Below are 23,277 nucleotides of genomic sequence, written 5' to 3' on the forward strand. Positions count from 1 at the left end.
AATAGGCAGATACTATAGATCACAACCTATCTATAAAATAAAATTCATCTCCGTCATTAACATGATCACAATAATAAAATCCTCCAAATTAATCACACTAAGATGATTTTTTTTTTTTTTTTTTTTTTTTTAACAAAAAAATTAACCATTAGAAAAATGCTCATGTATCATTTATTAGAGACCACACAACAATGCACACTCTACTTGGCCGGAATGTGGCTTCTCATTAACCCCCCAAATTTTTTTTTTTTTTTGAAAAGTCTGCTAGAACCTTATAACCTTTGCTCTGATACCAAAATTGTAACATCCCCAGCCCGTTAAGGCTGAGTTTGCCACTTTTCTTCTTTTACAACAAAAGTTATTGCAAAGATCTATAAGGTCTATCAGAGTACTTGATTTTAAAGGATACGAAAAATGTATAAAACATTATTCAAGAGATTTTATTACAAGCGAAATTAGAAAAACATTAAACTTTAGTTGCGGAATATCATATCATTACAATAACTTATATGAAAAGACTTTGAAAATTAATAATTATTCCCACCCCATTCCGGCCTCCTATTCCAGCATCCTTTCTACCTGAAAACAAGAAATAAAACTGAATGAGCCCAAAGGGGGCCCAGCAAGTAAAATCCACAACCATAAATAGTTTTACTCTTTGTTCTCAGTTTTGAAAATCATTTTCGCAAATAAATATAATTCTAGCCATAATAATATCTGTATGTACGGTTGCATCTCCCGTAACATATACATACTATTACATCTAGTAATAGATCATCGTTGTAAATCATCTTTATAAATCATCATCATAATGCATCATTATAAATAATCTTTATAAATCATCTCTGTAAATCATCATAGCATATCATCGTTGAAAATATAGTATCATTTTCTCATAATAAGGCCCATGTACACTATTACCCCTGTGCACGAGGGTTGCGGGTCCTTGTGACCATGGCACTGAACTGTGGCCACAGCCATGCCCGACCGTCAATTAACTCTTTCTTGGTGCACTCAACGGTCTAGTTGATGGAATACCACCTTCTGGCATAGCCTCCTTCAGTGGTTTCGCCTCCATCCGAGTATCGGTACCGAACTCTCATCTTATCTTATCTTGGGGCCAAAAATACTCTCCTCCATACATGTGCCCTCATTTCATAAACATTTATCTCATCTCTTGTACTTTTCTTTGTACTTCTTTTGATGCATCTTAGGGCAACATGTAGGAGGGTTTATCATCATTTTTCTTTCTTATAATCATCATCATTTCTCAACTTTCTTTTCTTAAAATGGAAACTTTTCCAAATATAAACTTGTTGTGCTTAAAAAGCCTTTAAAGAAATATAAACTTTCTAAATAATTCTTTTAGAAATCCTTCATGCATGCAACATAACTTCATAATACGTAAATAAAATAATCATTTACAATTTGATACAAGAATATATAAATAGCATGACATGAAGTAATTTTAGAAGGGGTAGTGAATTTACTTACCTCTAGACTGAAGCTAAAAGTGGTATGAAGGAATCCAGTTGTTCCAATATGACTAACACCACTAGTATATCTTTTGAAACTAATTTCTAAAGTCCGCTATCTCTTGTGTTCTTTCTTTCTTGTAGCGCTTGGTCTCGCCCTTTCTCTCTCTGTTTTGAGTAAATACTCTTAGAAAGAAGAAAGACCGAGTAAAAAGCGGAAGAAGGAAGAATATATATACAAGAGATGGGAGAGGAGATGAGTTGTGAAAATTGTGAAGGAGAAGAGTTCTATTTATAGGAGAAAATCAAACACTATTCTACCTTCAATTTACAATTATACCCTCATTTTACTATTTCACCTACCACCTACTATTCCACCTACCACTTACTATTTCACCTACCACCTACTATTCCACCTACCACTTACTATTCTACCTACCACTTACTATTTCACCTACCACCTACTATTCCACCTACCACTTACTATTCTACCTACCACTTACTATTTCACCTACCACCTACTATTCCACCTACCACTTACTATTCTACCTACCACTTACTATTTCACCTACCACCTACTATTCCACCTACCACTTACTATTCTACCACTTACTATTCACCTACCACTTACTATTCCACCTACCACTTACTATTCTACCTACCAATTCCCAATTACCATTCATACAATATCATAAATTTCTCAAGAATTAACATCATTGCCTAATATGAATATAATCATAGCATCAAATTAATATCTCTAAAATAAGACTTTCAAAATCTGAGGTGCTACATATTTACTATCCTATTATTTCACCAATTACCATTCTCTAATTACCACTCTCATAAATTTCCCAAGAATTAAAATCCTTAGCTACAATGGATATTAAAATAACATCATTATCAGAATAATCTATTTAAATAGCTTTGAAAATTCTGGGGCACTACAATCTTCCCTCCTTATTAGAATTTCGCCCTCGAAATTAAAACCTATAATATTATCGTTCAATCTTTAAGTTGAGGGATTCAGATTTAAATAATCCTTTCAATCCTTCATCAAAGCCTACTCTCTTTTATCATATTGAAATTTTATCTCCTTCTACTAGGAGTAAATCTTATTCACAGTCTAAAGTCACGATTTCTGCAATCATTCATCAGTTCACACTAAAATCATACCTCAAAATCTTTTCCATTGTTTCTTTCCAACCTCAATAACAACACTCGAGTTATTCATCAACAGTCTACAATCAAGGTTTAAACATCAAATTAATAAATCATGTGATCAATAGTTTATACCTCCAAACATCATAGTCCTCATTTCAAGCCTGCAATAATTTTCTCGATCTAATTTAATCAATTATATCAAAAAGGTGTAAAAATCATTCCTGTCTATATTCTCTTTAGTATCTCAGTATTCCAAATCATGCATACGAAATTTTAATATGATGTTCTAATAATTATTAACTTCTCACCATCATATACCTGTAAAAGTAAATAGCACCAACATTCAAACATCATTACATGAATATACCTCAGAAGTGACATCATAATTCGATTCATTCTAAATACACAATTATTTCTATCTTCTCATCCCAAATCTTGCGTCGATGTTACAATATCAGCAAAATCTCTCTGTACTACATCTTTACTTCACAAATCATAACTCAACAAAAGAAACTCGTAATTATGATTTCAACTCAAACGAAATACACGATTACATCAAATGTAAGATTCTCATCCATTCTTGACTAATACATGCTGTGTTTTGCTGCGTTCTAGAGATGAAATTGATAAGGAAGCAAAGTAGGATATGGGTAAGTTTCCAGGCTGGAAGTTCCAAAGTACACATGCTATAATTTCTCTCCCTTGGGTCTTGCAAGGTCAAGAAGAGAAAGAGAGAAAGATAGTCCTGTTGCTTTCTAGAAATGAAGATTTGAAAAGCATTTCAGGACATGATTTGCATGTGAGCTCTTTCCGAGACTTTCAAAATACCCACATCGGATGCTCTCTCTCTTCTGTCATGTATGGATACTTGAAGAGAAGAGAGATATTTAGCCTGAGAAGCATGATCAAGGATAATCTTGCTTCATCAGGACATGATCAACGATAATCTTGCTTCAATGGTTTACCACTGAGAGTATAAGGTGTTGGGTTTGTGAATCATGTTGTGATGCTGCATTTTTCTCTTGAGGATACGCTCAACTAGGAGAACAGTCGAGCTTTCATTGTATGGAAGGCTATTAACAGAAGATCTCAGGTAAAGGGGTATGATCAGAAGGCATGTGTTGCAATGGAGAAAGAGGTGTGAATTTATATGAAGGGTTTTCTGGATAATGAACGAGCGCGTGGTGCGCGTTGGCATGACAATTCATTCAGTTGCCCACGCATGGTATTTGAAGTCGTTGATTGAACAGTGGGTTTGAAAAATGAGCTCAGTCGAATTATGACAGGAGACAAGATCCTACTTTCACGGGATCTTTTGACAAAGTTTCCATCGCGGCCCGAGGTCGCCTAACGCTTTGTCGTTTACTGTTCATTTCGCTTGAAGTGAAAAAAAAAATTTTCTTTAAGGCTACTCGTCTGCTGCTTCCAGAAACTTCACAAAAATTCCTTCAGTTCCTAACGCTTAGTCTCTTCTCAGTACTTCATCTCTCCCAATTTCTTCGTATTCTCAACTATTTTTCCTTACTCTCCTAAATATGGGAGTATCATCATCATCCATTAACAACCTCGATTTGAATGTTGCTCCTGCAGCACAACCCATTGTTATGCCTGACGTGCAACCGGAGGTGCCTGTTGTTCCCCCTGAAGTGTCTGCTATTCATCCCGTCGTACCTGTTACACACCCTACTGAACCTGCTGCATATCCTAACGTATGGCAGCCAACTTTTGTCTTTGACAATCGTCCTATCACTATTCACGATTCTATCATGCTCCATGATTCTACTGCTGTAGCAGTGGCCAAAGGTTTCGTAATTCCACGGGATCAAACGTTCTTAGCTGATAGGTCGGATACTGATGCTATTAATAACTCATTGGCACTCAGTATCCAAGGTGCTGCTTCAGTTTCTGACATGGCACAACGTTTGAGTGCCAGAGCTGAAGAGCTGAAAGTCTCAAGAAACCAAATCGGGGTCTTACAGCGACTGCTCAAATACTACAAACGAAAACACATGGATTTGAAGCAGGAGAATGCTCAGCTGAAAAAGATGGTGTTATCTTATGCGGAATACGTGGGACCAAAGATGCTAAAAATGGAGAAGAATACCGAACGTCTCCAGCGACAGCATGAAAAACTCCGGGTCGATGTTCAGGGGTGTTGCAAGTCTCTCCACACACGCTCTAGTCAGGTACCTCATTAGAAATAAATATTCTCTTTGATAATTCAATTATATAAATATATACGATTCTGCTCATACTAGGTTTTCTCTATGCAGAAATAATTTTCCTGGAGCAGCTCTGAGGAATCATCTGCTCATCATTACCACGTGTCTCTTTATGCAACAAATTCCCTTCTTTTTTTTTTTTTTCTTTTTTTTTTTGATGGACACTGGTATGTAATATTATAAGGAGCTTGTTCTCCAAACATTTCTTTTCGTAATCATTCAGTACTCATTCAATATCCATTATAATCATCATGTCATTATAATAACTTCATTTAAATAAACAATCTGTTTAACAAGTTAATCACTCAATAAAACATCTAAGTATGCACCATCACATGTTATCAACCTCTAAAATACTTTAATATCATTGAACATATATCTTATAAGAGAAATTTAGATCATGTCACTATATTATATCACTGTATTATATTGTCTTTCAACTCTTACCTTTATGTTTCAATTTACCTCAAGAATAATAATCCATTATCTTTACTTAGTAAAAGAAAATTATATCAAAAGCTTTGGCATGTAACTAAAATTTCTCATAATTTCATATCCACTAATGCCTCAAAATTTAAATCTTATCCACAACCTAGGAGCATCAATTCATCCTCAAAACTTTAAGCATCACTTCAATATAATTTACCTCAATTACAGAAAACCTAGCACCTCAAATTCTAAGAATCACCTCAAAGATTTCATGAATTGTACCTTAAAGTCATCACAATCATTCGAAAATATCAAAATCCTTAAACCACAACTTTATATCTCAAAATATCTTATAGATTCTAGGGTATACCTCATTTGCATTTATCCCTGCAATACTTAGGCATTCACTTCATGCCACTACGTAATCCTTATTCATCAATCCATATGTTATAACATCAATCATAGTATCATTATTGTCATCGACCAAACCTTAGCCATTACCAAAAACTCATATAAACTCTTATATCATTAATTCAGTTCAAGAATCATTTCACAATCGACATCCATAAGACCATTCGTTACTAAGTCACTTACACCATTTGTCTCACAACCTAAATCAATAAAACCATTTTGTCATCAAATTAATTTCACAAATCATCTCGTAACCTAAATCTTATAAAATCATCATACGATTTTTAAATCATGATCAATAATCTTTTCTAAATCCTCGAGACACCTTAAAATATATCCTTATCAATCGATACTCTAGAAAACTGCCGCAAATCCAAATAGGCAGATACTATAGATCACAACCTATCTATAAAATAAAAATTCATCTTCGTCATTAACATGATCACAATAATAAAATCCTCCAAATTAATCACACTAAGATGATTTTTTTTTTTTTTTTTTAACAAAAAAATTAACCATTAGAAAAATGCTCATGCATCATTTATTAGAGAAAACTCAAAAATACATACTCTATTTGGCCGGAATGTGGCTTCCCATTAACCCCAAATTTTTTTTTTTTTTTTGTTTTTTTTTTTTTTTAAAAAAAAAAAAGTCTGCCAGAACCTTATAACCTTTGCTCTGATACCAAAATTGTAACATCCCCAGCCCGTTAAGGCTGAGTTTGCCACTTTTCTTCTTTTATAACAAAAGTTCTTGCAAAGATCTATAAGGTCTATCAGAGTACTTGATTTTAAAGGATACGATAAATGTATAAAACATTATTCAAGAGATTTTATTACAAGCGAAATTAGAAAACATTAAACTTTAGTTGCAGAATATCATATTATTACAATAATTGATATGAAAAGACTTTGAAAGTTAATAATTATTCCCGCCCCCATTCCGGCCTTCTATTCCAGCGTTCTTTCTACCTAAAAACAAGAAATAAAACTGAATGAGCCTAAAAGGGGCACAGCAAGTAAAATCCACAACCATAAATAGTTTTGCTCCCTGTTCTCAGTTTTGATAATTGTTTTTACAAATAAATATACATCCAGCCATAATAATAATACATGTATGTACGGTTGCATCTTCCGTAGCATATACGTACTATTACATCTATTATTAAATCATCGTCATAAATCATCTTTATGAATCATCATCATAATGCATCGCTATGAATCTTCATTGTAAAATCATCATAGTGTATCATCATTGAAATTCATCATAGTATACCATCATTGAAAATCATCATAGTATATCATCGTTGAAATATATTATCATTTTTCATATTAGGGCCCATGTACACTATTACCCCTGTGTACGAGGGTTGCGGGTCCTTGTGACCATGGCACTGAACTGTGGCCTCAGCCATGCCCGACCGTTAATTAACTATTTTCTTGGTGCACTCAACGGTCATGTTGATGGAATACCACCTTCTGGCATAGCCTCCTTCAGTGGTTTCGCCTCCATCCGAGTATCGGTACCGCACTCCTCTCATCCTTACTTATCTTGGGGCCAAAAATACTCTCCTCCATACATGTGCCCTCATTTCATAAACATTTAACTCATTTCTTGTACTTTTCTTTGTACTTCTTTTAATGCATCTTAGGGCAACATGTAGGAGGGTTTATCATCATTCTTCTTTCTTATAATCATCATTATTTCTCAACTTTCTTTTCTAAAAAATGGAACTTTTCCAAATATAAACTTGTGTACTTAGAAAGCATTTAAAGAAATATAAACTTTCTAAATAATTCTTTTAGAAATCCTTCATGCATGCAACATATCTCCATGACAGGTAAATAAAATAATCATTTACAGTTTGATACAAGAATAAATAAATAGCATGACATGAAGTAATTTTAGAAGGGGTAGTGAATTTACTTACCTCTAGACTGAAGCTAAAAGTGGTCTGAAGGATCTAGTTGCTCCAATCTGACTAACACTACTAGTATATCTTTCAAACTAATTTCTCAAGTCTGTTCTCTCTCGTGTTCTTTCTTTCTTGCAACGCTTTGTCTCGCCCTTTCTCTCTCTGTTTCGTGTAAACACTTTCAGAAAGAAGAAAGACCGAGTAGAAAACGAAAGAATGAAGAATATGTGGAAGAGAAGGGAGAGGAGTAGTGAAATTTGTGAAGGGTGAGGACTCTATTTATAGGAAACCATCTCCATCTACCAATCTTCATCTACAACCTTCATCCACTAATCTCCATCTATAATTCTCCATCTACTAGTACCCATCTATAAATCTCCATCTACTAGTATCCATCTATAAATCTTCACCTACTAGTATCCATCTATAAATCTCCATCTACTAGTATCCATCTATAAATCTTCACCTACTAGTATCCATCTATAAATCTCCATCTACTAGTATCCATCTATAAATCTCCATCTACTAGTATCCATCTATAAATCTTCACCTACTAGTATCCATCTATAAATCTCCATCTACAATTTTTCTTACCATTTACTATCCTATTATTTCACCAATAACCATTATCTAATTACCACTCTCTGTAATATCATAAATTTCCCCAGAATTAAAATCATAGGCTAAAATGGATATCAAAATAACATCATCATCAAAATAATATGTTTAAATAACTTTGAAAATTCCGGGGCGCTACAATCTTCCCTTCTTATTGAAATTTCGTCCTCGAAATTAAGGCCTATAGTATTACCGTCCAATCTTCAAATTGAGCGATTCAGATTTAAAATATTATTTTCAATCATTCATCAGAGCCTACTTTCCAATATTCACTTTTATCATGTTGAAATTTCGTCTCCTTCTTCTAGGAATAAATCTTATTCACAGTCTAAAGTCTTGATTGCTGCAATTGTTCATCAGTTTACACTAAAACCTTACCTCAAAATCTATTCCTTTTTTTTTTTTTTTTTTTTTTTCAACTTTTAATGACAACAATCGAATTATTCATCTCCTTATATAAGACAGTCTACAGTCAAGGATTAAACATCAAATTAAATAAAAAGTCATGTGATCATTAGTCCATACCTCCAAACATCATAGTCCTCCTTGCAAGTCCGGAATAATTTTCTCGATCTAATTTAATCAATCTTACCAGAAAGGTGTAAAAATCATCTCTGCCTATATTTTCCTCCGTATCTCAGTATTCCAAATCATGTATACGAAATATTAATATGATGCTCTAATAATTATTAACTCCTCACCATCATAAATCTGTAAAAGTAAATAGCACCATCATTCTATAGTTTATATCTCCCAAAAACGTCATTACACGAATATACCTTAGAAGTGACATCATAATTTGATTCATTCTAAATACACAATTATTTCTATTTTCTCATCCCAAATCTTGCGTCGATGTTACAATATCAGCAAAATCTCTCTGTACTACATCTTTACTTGATAACTCGTAACTCAGCAAAAGAAACTTGAAATTATTAGTCCAACTCAATTTGAAATGCAAGATTCTCATCCATTCTTGACTAATACATGTGGTGCCTTGCTACGCTCTAGAAATTAAATTGATCAGCAAGCAAAGCAAGATATGGGTAAGTTTTCAAGCTGGAAGTTCCAAAGTACACATGCTAAAATCTCTCTCTCTTGGGTCTTGCAAGGTCAAGAAGAGAAAAAGAGAGACTGATAGTCCTGTTGTTTTCCAGAAAAGAAGATTTGATAAGCATTTCAGGACCTGATGTGCATGTGACTCCTTCTGAGACTTTCAAAATACCCACATCGGAAGCTCTCTCTCTTCTGTCATGTATGAAGACTTGAAGAAAAGAGAGATACTTATCCTGAGAAGCATGATCAAGGATAATCTTGCTTCATCAGGACATGATCAACGATAATCTTGCTTCAATGGTTTACCACTGAGAGTATAAGGTGTTGGGTTTGTGAATCATGTTGTGATGCTGCATTTTTTCTCTTGAGGATACGCTCAACTAGGAGAACAGTCGAGCTTTCATTGTATGGAAGGCTATTAGCAGAAGATCTCAGGTGAAGGGGTATGATCAGAAGGCATGTGTTGCAATGGAGAAAGAGGTGTGAATTTATATGAAGGGTTTTCTGGATAATGAACGAGCGCGTGTGGTGCGCGTTGGCATGACAATTCATTCGGTTGCCCACGCATGGTATTCAAAGTCGTGAGTGAACAGTAGGTTTGAAAAATGAGCTTCGTCGAATTATGACAGGAGACCAGATCCTACTTCCACGGGATCTTCTGACAAAATTTTCCATCGCGGCCCGAGGTCGCCTAACGTTTTGTTGTTTACTGTTCATTTCACCTGAAGTAAAATTTTTTTTTTTAAAGCCATTTGTCTGCTGCTACCAGAAACTTCCAAAAAAAAAATCTCTTCAGTTTATGACGCTCAGTCTCTTCTCAGTACTTCATCTTCCCAAATTCTTCGTATTCTCAACTATCTTCCTTACTCTCCTAAATATGGCAGCATCATTGTCATCCGTTAACAACATCGATTTGAATGCTGCTCCTGCAGCACAACCCATTGTTATTCCTAATGTGCAACCGGATGTGCTTGCTGTTCCCCCTGAAGTGCCTGCTATTCATCCCGTCGTACCTATTGCACACCCTAATGAACCTGCTACATATCCTGACGTATGGCAGCCAACTTTTGCCTTTGACAATCGTCCTATCACTATTCACGATTCTGTCATGCTCCACGATTCTACTGCTGTAGCGGTGGCCAAAGGTTTCGTAATTCCACGGGATCAGACATTGTTAGCTGATAGATCGGATATTGAGGCTATTAACGATTCATTGGCGTTCAGTATCCAAGATGCTGCTTCAGTTTCTGACATGGCACGACGTTTGCATGCCAGAGCTGATGAGCTGAAAGTCTTAAGAAAACAAATTGGGGTCATACAGCGACTACTCAAATACTACAAACGAAGACACGTGGATTTGAAGCAGGAGAATACTCAGCTGAAAAAGATTGTGTTGTCTTATGCGGAAGACATGGGATCAAAGATGCTAGAAATGGAGAAAAATACCGAACGTCTCCAGCGACAGTACGATAAACTCTGGGTCGATTTTCAGGGGTGTAGCAAGTCTTCCCGCACAGGCTCTAGTCGGGTACCTCATTATAAATAAATATTCTCATTGATAATTCAATTATATAAATATATGTGATTCTGCTCACACTAGGTTTTCTCTCTGTGCAGAAATAATATTCCTAGAGCAGCTCTGTGGAATCATCTGCTCATCATTACCACATGTCTCTTTATGCAGCAATTTTTTTTTTTTTTACCATGGACATTGGTGTGTAATATTATAAGAAGCTTGTTTTCCAACAATTTCTTTTCGTAATCATCCAGTACTCAATCAATATTCATTATGTAATCATTCTGTCATTGTAATAACTTCCTTTAAACAAACAATTTATTTAACAAGTTAATCACTTCAATACAACATCTAAGTATGCACCATCATATGTTATCAACCTCTAAAATCCATGAATATCATTGAACATATATCTTATAAAGGAAAATTAGATCATATCACTATATTATATTGTCTTTCAACTCTTACCTTTATACTTCAAAATACCTCAAGAATAATAATCCATCATCTTTTCCTCATGAAAGAAAATTATATCAAAAGCTTTGGTATGTAACTAAAATTCTCATAACACAAGACTTGCTAATGCCTCAAAATTTAAATATTATCCACAACCTAAGAGTACCAATTCGTCCTCAAAACCTTAAGCGTCACTTCAACATAGTTTACCTTAATTACAGAAAACCTAACACCTCAAATTATAAGAATCACCTCAAAGATTTCAAGAATTGTTCCTTAAAGTCATTACAATCATTTGAAAATATCAAAATCCTTAAACCACAAATGTAAATATCAAAATATCTTATATATTCTAGGGTATACCTTATTTCATTTATCCTTGCAATACTTAGGCAATCACTTCATGTCACTACGTAAAGCCCTATTCATCAATCCATATATTACAACATTAATCATAGTGTCATTATTGTCATCAACTAAACCTTAGCCATTACCAAAAACTCATATAAACTCTTATACCATTAATTCAGTTCAAGAATCTTTTCACAACCGACATCCATAAGACCATTCGTTACCAAGTCACTTACATAATTTATCTCACAACCTAAATCCATAAAACCATCATACGATTTTTTTTTTTTTTTTTAAGTCATGATCAATAATCTATTTCAAATCCTCGACACACCTTAAAATATACTCTTATTGATCGATACTCAAGAAAATTGCCGCAAATCCAAATGGGCAGATACTATAGATCACAACCTATTTATAAAAGAAAATCCATCTTCGTCATTGATCACAATAATAAAATCCTCCAGATTAATCACACTAAGATGATTTTTAACCAAAAAAAATTAACCATTAGAAAATGCTCATGCATCATATATTAGAGACCACAAAAAAAATACACACTCTACTTGGCCGGAATGTGGCTTCCCATTAACCCAAAATTTTTTTTTTTTTTCAATAAAAAAAAAAATCTGCCAGAACCTTATAACCTTTGCTCTGATACCAAAATTGTAACATCCCCAGCCCGTTAAGGCTGAGTTTGCCACTTTTCTTCTTTCAAAAGTTCTTGCAAAGATCTATAAGGTCTATCAGAGTACTTAATTTTAAAGGATACGATAAATGTATAAAACATTATTCAAGAGATTTTATTACAAGCGAGATTAGAAAACATTAAACTTTAGTTGCGGAATATCATATTATTACAATAATTGATATGAAAAGACTTTGAAAGTTAATAATTATTCCTGCCCCCATTCCGGCCTTCTATTCCAGCGTCCTTTCTACCTGAAAACAAGAAATAAAACTGAATGAGCCCAAAGGAGCCCAGCAAGTAAAATCCACAACCATAAATAGTTTTGCTCCTTGTTCTCAGTTTTTGAAAATTGTTTTCATAATTAAATATACATCCAGCCATAATAATACATGTATGTACAGTTGGATCTTCCGTAGCATATACGTATTATTACATCTAATATTAGATCATCGTCATAAATCATCTTTATAAATCATCATCATAATGCATCGCTATAAATCATCATTGTAAATCATCATAGTATATCATCGTTGAAAATCATCATTTTCTCATATTAGGGCCCATGTACACTATTACCCCTGTGTACAAGGGTTGCGGGTCCTTGTGACCATGGCACTGAACTGTGGCCTCAGCCATGCCCGACCGTTAATTAACTCTTTTCTTGGTGCACTCAACGGTCATGTTGATGGAATACCACCTTCTGGCATAGCCTCCTTCAGTGGTTTCGCCTCCATTCGAGTATCGGTACCGAACTCATCTCATCTTATCTTGGGGCCAAAAATACTCTCCTCCATACATGTGTCCTCATTTCATAAACATTTAACTCATTTCTTGTACTTTTCTTTGTACTTCTTTTGATGCATCTTAGGGCAACATGTAGGAGGGTTTATCATTATTCTTCTTTCTTATAATCATCATCATTTCTCAACTTTCTTTTCTAAAAAATGGAAACTTTTCCAAATATAAACTTGTGTACTTAGAAAGCATTTAAAGAAATAGAAACTTTCTATATAATTCTTTTAGAAATCCTTCATGCATGCAACATATCTCCATGACAGGTAAATAAAATAATCATTTACAGTTTGATACAAGAATGAATAAATAGCATGACATGAAGTAATTTTAGAAGGGGTAGTGAATTTACTTACTTCTAGACTGAAGCTAAAAGTGGTCTGAAGGATCTAGTTGCTCCAATCTGATTAACACTACTAGTATATCTTTCAAACTAATTTCTCAAGTCCGTTCTCTCTCGTGTTCTTTCTTTCTTGCAACGCTTTGTCTCGCCCTTTCTCTCTCTGTCTCGTGTAAACACTTAGAGAAAGAAGAAAGACCGAGTAGAAAACGGAAGAAGGAAGAATATGTGGAAGAGAAGGGAGTGAAGTGGTGAAATTTGTGAAGGGTGAGGACTCTATTTATAGGAAACCATCTCCATCTACCAATCTTCATCTACAAACCTTCATCCACTAATCTCCATCTATAATTCTCCATCTACTAGTACTTATCTATAAATCTCCACCTACTAGTATCCATCTATAAATCTCCATCTACTAGTATCCATCTATAAATCTCCATCTACTAGTATCCATCTATAAATCTTCACCTACTAGTATCCATCTATAAATCTCCATCTACTAGTATCCATCTATAAATCTCCATCTACTAGTACTTATCTATAAATCTTCACCTACTAGTATCCATCTACAATTTTTCTTACCATTTACTATCCTATTATTTCACCAATTACTATTATCTAATTACCACTCTCTGTAATATCATAAATTTCCCCAGAATTAAAATCATAGGCTAAAATGGATATCAAAATAACATCATCATCAAAATAATATGTTTAAATAACTTTGAAAATTCCGGGGCGCTACAGGTACTGTCCCGAGGGACCTGTAATATAATGCCGGTGTTCCAACCATTGTACGCTACCGTTTATAACACTAGTAGCCCGAACGAGTCCGACCTCGAGTGGCCCTCGCTGCTAATGATGTACGTCCTGTAATGACTTGCTCGTTAAGCTTGTGCCAGTCATGAAATAACCATTAGATTAAAGGCCCATATAATACATCAGCACACAATTTGACCATAGAATCAAGTCTATATAGTAAGCCCATGACTGTTATATCGCACGTACCGGTGTACCATGTCATAGAATACATCTTATCAACCAGTTATTAAAGCAGTTACCAAGTTGTACAAAAATATAAGCATGCTCTTATCATACGCATGCTCATATCATACGCATGCTCCATCAATTAACATATCGCACGTTTTTAAGGAAAGTAATCGTAAGTGTTTACTTACCTTGTATGCTCGATTGAGTCATCCGACATAACAAATCCCTACTACAACGAAATATGATACATTGTTATAAGTAGTACTAGAGAACTTTCCGAGCGACACAATAAGTTTCTACCTAGCGAAATGGGTTGTCAAAAACCTAAATTCACCTATTTGGCCACTGGGCGTACGTCATGCTCTCTGGTGAACGCTTGGCCTCGTGGGCATGCGTTCGGCCAGGGAGTAAAACTCTCGGCCAGAAGCTCCAAACGTAGTCTTACGCTCTCCTAAGGTGTGGTATATCTCATCCTAGGCTCTTAGTAGACATATGCAAAGTAGCACATCATGCTATCAAGCAAACTCAAAGCAATAAGAGGCGGGTTTAAAGTTCTTTAAAACATTCTTGGTTTTTGTAAGGAAATAGGTACAAGAACTTGTCAAAGCTTCTTTAAAACTTGTGTGGACACAAAATAAGACGTGTAGCTTAAAAATGATAGATGTTTGAGCAAGAAGTTATCTTAGAAGATGGCAAGGCACCAGAATCTCCTCCTTCCCTCTCCAACTCACTCCTTACACTAGGATTACGGTTTTTTTTTTTTTTTTTTCTTTTTCTTTTTCTTTTTCTTTTTCTTGAGGTTAGGGGAGGCTGAGGGTTGAAGGATATGGTTTTTATAGGGGCCTGAGGCGTGCATTACTCTGAAAAGGTAGAGAATGAGTTAAAATTGCTTTTCAGAATTGACAGTGAGCGTTCGGATACTATTACACAATGGATAAAAAGGTTCATGTGTACGTTTGGAGTATTGCCCAATGACTCAAAGACTGGTCAACGATTGCTCATGGTAGTTCCCCTAGCGTACGTTTGGTCAGTGAGGGGTGATTTTGCGTTTTGCTTTAAAATGGCTTAAGGAGTTGGGCTACTTATAAATGGTTTAGGTCTTGTGGTTCATAAAACCTTGTTTTATGAAAACATTAGCCGTTTCGTAGTAAATTATTAACCTTTTAAAACAGATATTTTTGTCGGGGTATTACACATCACTAGGACCTGGTTGAGCCGTCATTGGGACTTTGCCACGACCCAACCGGACCACCATTGGGACTTCATCGGGATCGAGCTGAGCCACTGTCAGGACCCAGTCGGGACTCGCGGGACTCGGCCAGGTCACCACCGGGAGCCCGTTGAGACATTATCGTCTATCACTAGAGTTTGAAGTAAAGTTTGTTTTTGAAAATCCAAACAAAATTTTGGCATAATTGTGCTTGGGTTTGGGTTAGTAGTAGGGGTGTAAACCCGGTTCTGGTTAGTGGTTATTAGCTAAAACCATTAATTGGAACCGAGGTAGCCAGTTGGCCAATTTTTAAAACTGGAACCAGTAACCGACTACCAGTTACCTAGTTATGTAATAATTGCTAGTTACCGGTTGGTAGCTAGTTATCCGGACCGGCAACTGGGTTTTTAAAATAATTGGGTATTTTGGGCCTATTTTGGGTTTTGGGCTTAATTTAGCCATTTTTAAAAACAATTATAACATTTTTGGCCCAACAGGTTAGGCTTTGTTGTGGTTGTTCCCAAAAAAAAAAAAAAAAAACCTAACGTAAACAATGTCGTTTTACATTTTTAAAAAATAAATATATTAATATATATATACCCTATTACCTGTTATAAGCGAGTGTATATAAATGCAAAAATCGGTACCGATCCGGTTATCGGTTATTTTCAACTACTTTTTAAAGTGGTTGGCCGGTTAGCCAATTACCAGTGACCGGTTATAACTGGCAGGATTTACACCCCTAGTTAGTAGCTAGTAGCCTTTTGTATAATTTTAGAATGAAAGACGATGTGATGTACTAGTAGTTTGTAGATATATGAACATGGTTGTACCTTTCTTGTTAATGAATGGAAGTATATTTCAAATAATGCTCTAGTATTTATCTTTACAGTTTATAGTTTAGAAAAGAAAAAAAAGTTATCGAATTTTTCATTGCCGTTGTTATCGAGAATTAATAGTAATGCCACGTTATAATTATTGAAATACTTAAGTTACCAACGGGTGGTCACATTAAGTGACAAATGACTTTGCAACTTCGTCCTAAAGCCTGTTTGAAATTGTATTAAAGAGTTTAAAAAGTATTTTTAGTACATAAAAAAGTCGTGCCAAGCAGCAAATTAGTTTGTTGGGTAAAAATACTCGAAAAATACTCATTTGACTTTTTTGCTCTAAAAATGTCAACGCTCTTTTGAGAGAAAAATGAAGCTTCTTCTAAAAATCTCTTTCTGCCATTAAAAACTTTAGTGGTAAAAATACTCATTTTGGTTGCTTTAAACTCCTTGAACCTTGAATGATGATCCTTAACTAAAGTAGTTAGTGAAAGTGTAGAACTCCTTGGATCTTAACTATGCTGGTTGCATGACGTTCAACCAATGCAGGATTATAGAATTTTGAACTTCAGATTCTCTTATTGTTGTATACCCAAAACTAGTTTCCTCGCAATATTGTAGTGCTTAAGCCTAGATTCTTATGCTGTTGGACGGCCAAAACAGGAAGATTTCTTGACGTATACAAAAATGACACGTGGGAAAGCAACCATGGATCAACGGAAGCACTCAAAGACAGACAGATTAGTACAACTTCCAAAATAATACGACATGAACCTTCGTGACTCTCGCTAAGGCTCTTCGAATACTATGTACTAATTTGTTTGTTTAATTTTATTTGTGTTCTGATGATGCTGTTTAGCTGCCGTTTTCTGCAGCTTGTATTCTCTTTTGTATGCCTTGATAAAATTTGCTCGTCAAAAGAAGAAAAGAACAAAGACTAAAAAACTTGAGACAAGCGAACAAACAATAAATAAATATTCTAAAAGCATGTACGAGATTGCGTTGAAAAATATAGATTTTAGAGTTAAAAAAAGTTTCTTAGAAAAAATCTTTATTTTTAAGTTCTTTTTAAAAGTATATTTTGGTTATTTTTAGAGTGAAAAACTCAAATAAGTACTTTTTGAAATTTTTAACTAAACTTGTCAATTTTTTGCTTGGCACAACTTTTTAAGTACGAAAAATGCAATTTCAAACCAGCTCTAACTTTGCCACTAGTGCGACAAGGCGGTAATATCTCTTGGCATATTATATCAAAACTCGAGATCAAAAATCCCGTCGTCCACCCCGTCGTTTAGCCTGTTGTTGTCCAGCCCATTGTCCACAACCTTGCCACCGCTCCCGGTTGTAGATCTAGTTTTTTGGGATATAGATTCGGTTTTTTCAAGACTCGTTCTACTCTCCCATGTCGATCCTGCGGCCAAATGCGCCCTTCCACCATCCTCACTGGCTCCCCAGTTTTCCATCTCTGACAGCCGATCTGTTCTTCGTCGGCCTGCCTTTGGCGCTGCTGGTGTTTTGTTTCTCTATGGGTTTTTTGCTTGCTTTATTGTATTTTGCTTTATTTTCTGTCTTGTATTTATGTTTGTTGTTAGTCTTTTATTTTATGTTGTTATGTGTATGTAGTCTCCCCGTTTTTGCGATGTATTATCTTGGGGTAGAGACTCGGTCATTAGCTTTGTTTTGGTACTCTTTGATATTTGTCTTGCTGCTGTGCGTTGCTACTGTGGTTAAGAGAGGTCTCTCCTTTGCAGTTGTGGTTATTAGATTCTCTAACACTAAAAACTCCTTTGCAGTTGTGTTTATTAGATTCATGTTGCCATCACATGTCTCTCGTTTGCCACGACCTTTGGTGAAGCTCATGTTGCATGTCATGCTGTTCAAGAATCAAGATTGCCCATGTTGCATGTCATGCTGTTCAAGAATCAAGATTGTACTTTGTTTTTCTATTCTTTTTTGTTATTTACTGTATTTGTAGTTCACTTTTTTGTGCACATTATAGAGTTTGATGGGCCGCTTTCAACCTTTAGGTTCGGAAGCATTCCCAATTGATCTTTCATTCTTGTCTCTCATTCTTTTCTTCATTTTGAGCAAGAATGTGAATGACCCTCCTTATATACCATTTTCCTTATTTGATTAAAAAAGAAAAAAATCCCACCTTCACAGTCTATGAGTGAAAGATGATCCTAAAATCTCTTGGCATTACCACAACCTGAGAAAACAAACCAAATCCTCAGCTTATAAGAGTGGACACCATTATGTAGTCCAACTTCTGAACCAAAAAGATACCGACATACCGTCTTGACACTGCGGTGTGGTGTAGACCCTAAGACCGTAAGATCAGATCCATGGGTTTGGGCCGGATTTAGAATCAGCCTTTGTTTAGACATTAATTTAAGAATTAATGCTATTTTCACTCATTTATCATACCAATTGACATGACATGTCAATAGCTTAAATAAATAAGAGTGTAAATCACATGTTATGCGGACGTGTCGGCTAGTGTGATAAATAGGTGTGAGGTATAGGGAGAGAGAGGTGACAAGAAAAGAAAGAAGGAAATAAAATGGAGGCATACAAGTTCTAGATAAATAAAAAAGTGGGGAACAAAGAATCCCCAGACGAGTTCATTGGGAAGGCCACAACTCACAAGCTCCTTGAACAACAGGCAAACCGAAAGTAGAAAGATCTGCGTGAAATATAAAACTCTAGAAAAAGACCTAACATTGAAATACGTCTGACATTCTCTCAAACTGTTTTAAGCAGACCCCTTCTTCTCAACGAGCTTCTCAATCAGATCCGCAGCATCTTGAACAGTGGCAATGCTCTGGGCACTTTCTTCTTCCACGCTAATCCCGAACTCCTCCTCAAGTCCCATCACAATCTCAACCTGTGGGGAAACAAAATAAACAACCACAGGGCATTTTAATTAAAGATTTCATCAGACTGAAATAATATATGTAGCAAATATAACACATCCGTAGTTCTGGGGGGTGATATTGGGTACCGTGTCGAGAGAATCAGCTCCAAGGGCAGCAAACTTTGACTCTCCAGAGACTGCAGAATCGTCAGGAAGAGCAAGCTGCTTCTTCACGATTTCACACACCTTGTGCACTGTCTCTGGTTTGGCCTGCATGGGAGCACTAACAATCTTATTGCTGGTTTACATCATCACATGGACACTAAGCTTGAAATATAGATGTACTAACTTCATAATTTTAAAGCACAAGTACTTCTAAATAAAACAAATGTTCCCATACACAACAAAGCAGCTTACCAAATGACAATGGCAAGTAAAAAAACCACTTTCTTATGTGGACTGTAATCAGTGTACTTAATTTCTTTTCCACGAAGTCAATGGAAGTAGAAATCATGGAGGCTGAACAACAATCATGTGGGGTCACGTTGTTTATGACAAAATTTACATATCTAGGAAAAGTTCAACCCAATGCCACAGCACTAATAAGGTTGACCTTGTCAAGGTCAGGATCTTATTTGACAATAAATGTTGAAAAAGCAACCACAATGCTAGTGAAATTGTCTAGAATGCAGAGAACAATCGATGTGATTGTGGAAAGGTCAGAGCCTTGATAGATTTTGGAATATTATAGATTGAAGAAATTACCGAACAAGAAACGCGAAAGCGTGCTGGCCGCAACCTAAGCGGTGTGAAGCTTTTCCCATTAATAGGAAGGGAAACTGATCTCAGAGTAGAGACCCTGCTGCTAGGTGCCTGCTTAGACATCAACCACAAGAACCCAATTAAGTAAAGGAAATGGAAAATATGGCATAAATAAATTGAAAAAGCTTATTCACATGCATTTTCACAAATTTTCCCCACCAATTTAAAGGGCATAATCCATTTATCAGTTCCTGCAACTTAACAATGTTCGTTTATATTAAAGCAACCAAATTGACTTAATACCTATCTTCGCACAACCAACATCAAGTACTCTACTAATCAGCTACTTCTGGGAGATTTAACCATCTAATTCCAAAGGTTTAAACCCATATCCAGCAACCACAAAACTTGATAAAAAGGCCGGCTTCGTTTCACTACACTTTTTGGGGGAGCTAAAACGCAAAAGCATTAACAAACAACTCCATACACAAAACACTTAAAAACTACTATCAGCTTTTTCAATCAAAAAGCAAAAAGTACAATCTCAAGGGTTTTATCAAACTAGCCCACCACCGGTATTGCTAGAATTATTAAATCAGGCTCATCACCAAATGCGACCCATTTTTGTAAAGGGTCTTGATTAGATGGCTTGCTATGGTTGTTCGGGAATCGGAACTAAATAATTCAAAGAACGAAATCTTAGTGACAAAAACAAAATAATAGCCTGCATACAAGAATTTGAAATTTCCAAATCCTTAGTCACAAGATTCCAATGACAAGTATCTAAAGCTCTTCTTTTTTAAGGAAATTCCATCAATAATGTAGAAACTGACCCAAAAATAAAACATAATCCACACCTAATTATAACCCTGAAAGAAACCAACATTAACTTATATATGTATGTTTGTGTCAGTTTCTATTTTTTTTTTCATATGAAGTTAATAGAACGACGATCTGAATCACTAAACAAAACCACAGCAATCTATGATTAAGAAAAAAACAGGAAATGGAGGATCAACAGTCAAAATATTCATTCCTAAATCTGAAATATAAAGAAACCAGAAAAAAAAAAGCGACGATCGAGATTCATTACCAGGCTGGCCTTGAACGAGGCCATGGAAATCGAAGTTCCTGTCACGGAGGCCATCGAGACAGAGGGAGAGGGAGAGATCTGAGATTTGAGAGAGAGAGAAAGAAGTGAGCTGAGAAAGACGGAGAGCACGAGAAAGACGGAGAGCACGAAGACTGTGTTGTGTGTGCGTGTAGAAGGAGAGCTGATAACGTTTTATAGATGTTTTTCGTTTCGTTCTTTGTTGTTTGTTGAGATTTGTTGGGCTTTGTTTGTATCGACGACCACATTGGGGCGTGTTTGGCTTCTTCGGTGTCAATGTTCCGGTTTTTTCATTTTTTCCTTGTTTGGTTGCGGTGATAGGGTTTATGAAACAAAATTCCTTACATTTTATTGCTAGTTTTTTTTTATAAAGAAAAAAAAAATTGGAATTTTTTTTTTTTTTTTTGACATGTCCGCACAAGAGGGAGGAAAAAATTCGAACTAGAGACCTCCGCTTCATTAGGTATGGTCTCATACTCTTACATCAAAATCATTTGCACCAATTCTTATAAATTCACAAACAAAATGACAAAAATTCTAAAAAGCCAACCATAAAAAAAACATCTTTGGATACACTCAAAACGCGTTTTAGATTCACCTTGCAAAAAAAAAAAAAAAAAACTAAATTTAGTTTGTTTTTGATAATAATATACAAGGAGTAATGTTAAACGTCTTCTTTCTGTTCTCATAAAATTGACGTGACTTTTAAAATTACCTTCAAATTTGTAATAGATCGTTATTAAATTTTGATTCAACAACAATTTTTTTAAAAATACAGAGAAAATGTTTAGCATTACTCATTCAATTTTGTGAGCATTTAGCATAAAAAGAATTTTTTGTGAGCATTCTTTGTAGCCTCACCAAAATTATTTTTTTGTTATTTTGGTGTGGCAATTTGGTGAACGTGACTAAAATCTTCATTTTTTAGCCTCACTATTTTAACCTAAAATAAATGGTGAGTGAACATTACTCTAAGTACTATTCACTCACTCACGAAATAAATAATAAATAATAAAAATTTTCTCTCTTCTTTCCTATTCCTTGAAAAAGTTAAAAAAATATAAAGAATCATTTGAAAAATAATATTTAAAAAAAATAGTGAAAGTTGATAGTTAAAATAGTGAGGCTACTGGAAGCGCTTTAAAAAAATGGGTAGTTAAAATAGAGAAAAATGTACTTTTAGTTATATTGGTGACGCGGAAAAGAATGCTCTTCTTTGTAACCTCATTAAAATTATTTTTTGGTTATTTTGGTGAGTCAATTTGGTGAAAGTGACTAAAATCCTCCCTTTTTAGCCTCAACATTTTAACCAAAAATAAATGGTGAGTGAACGGTACTCACTAAAGATAATGACTACTAATCACTCACCAAATGAATAAAAAATAATATAAATTGTCTCTCCTTTCCTACTAGTTGAAAAAGTTTATATATATAAATATATATAAAAATTATTTGAAAAAAAATATTTAAATAGAATTGTGAAAGTTGATAGTTAAATTGCTCTAAGCTTTATGAAATCTTTCTCATTGGTTAAACGTCTAGCAACCTCACTTCGTTAATCCTAGATCCTTGCTCACCCAAAGATTTTTTTTGCTCACCCAAAGATTATGATGCCGACATAGTTTACTTTCAACGTGGACCATGGTGAACGACCCAAGTAAATAAATATAATAAATTATGCAAACCAACCCAATGGCCCAAATGTACAATAGTCAACAAAGTCATTCCCTATATCTCTGGGCTAATCCAAGGCGGCTTATCTTCAAGGATTTTATATTTGATTTACCTTAAAGGAGATTGAGCACAACTGCTTATTTTGTAGGTTGTTTCGTTTATGGATTATTATTTTTTTACTAATTCCAGTAATTTTAGGTTTAGCACTTTTTTTTTGGGGTTGTTTTGGGATTATTGTTAGGGTTACCCACCCTTTGTTTTTTACTTTTCATGTAATCTCCTATAAACCCTTTTCCATTCCCATCTTGACTAGAAAAAAAAAGTTTTTGCATGCTCTTACATTTATTCATTGTTAAAAAAAATAAAAAATAAAAAATCCTTATTGTAACATATCAATAGCCATGAGAACT

The 23,277-nt window shown here is 35.0% G+C and overlaps 2 protein-coding genes across 3 annotated transcripts in view; one reads left to right on the forward strand and one right to left on the reverse strand.

Moving 5' to 3' along the window:
* The window catches only part of LOC132167753 (serine/threonine-protein kinase RUNKEL), a 31,813-nt gene extending 13,294 nt beyond the window's left edge, over positions 1-18,519 (forward strand). Inside the window, exon 12 of one of the 2 annotated variants that reach the window (XR_009438715.1) lies at positions 18,257-18,519. The gene's annotated coding sequence lies outside the window, so the exon portion shown is untranslated. Of the gene's footprint in view, positions 1-17,126; positions 17,182-18,256 lie in introns of those variants that run through there. The other variant, XR_009438717.1, reaches the window with a different exon arrangement.
* Positions 18,520-19,018: 499 nt separating this feature from the next.
* Positions 19,019-21,375, reverse strand: LOC132184301 (acyl carrier protein 1, chloroplastic). The gene is made up of 4 exons (XM_059597884.1): positions 21,176-21,375; positions 20,086-20,193; positions 19,468-19,590; positions 19,019-19,350 (listed from the first exon to the last, which is right to left on the reverse strand). The coding sequence occupies exons 1-4, from the start codon at positions 21,227-21,229 to the stop codon at positions 19,219-19,221; spliced, it is 417 nt and encodes a 138-aa protein (XP_059453867.1). The 5' UTR covers positions 21,230-21,375; the 3' UTR covers positions 19,019-19,218.
* Positions 21,376-23,277: the final 1,902 nt, after the last annotated feature.

The sequence above is a fragment of the Corylus avellana genome, chromosome ca1 (assembly GCF_901000735.1).
Source record: "Corylus avellana chromosome ca1, CavTom2PMs-1.0".
Classification (NCBI taxonomy): Eukaryota; Viridiplantae; Streptophyta; class Magnoliopsida; order Fagales; family Betulaceae; genus Corylus; species Corylus avellana.

Bases quoted from the DNA above. Each gene is read 5' to 3' on its own strand.
- LOC132184301 (XM_059597884.1), bottom strand. From the start codon at position 21,229: ATGGCCTCCGTGACAGGAACTTCGATTTCCATGGCCTCGTTCAAGGCC. The intron at 19,591-20,085 runs GTAATTTCTTCA...GCTCCCATGCAG, and splicing joins GCTTTCGCGTTTCTTGTTCG to GCCAAACCAGAGACAGTGCA. The intron at 19,351-19,467 runs GTACCCAATATC...GTTTCCCCACAG, and splicing joins GAGCTGATTCTCTCGACACG to GTTGAGATTGTGATGGGACT.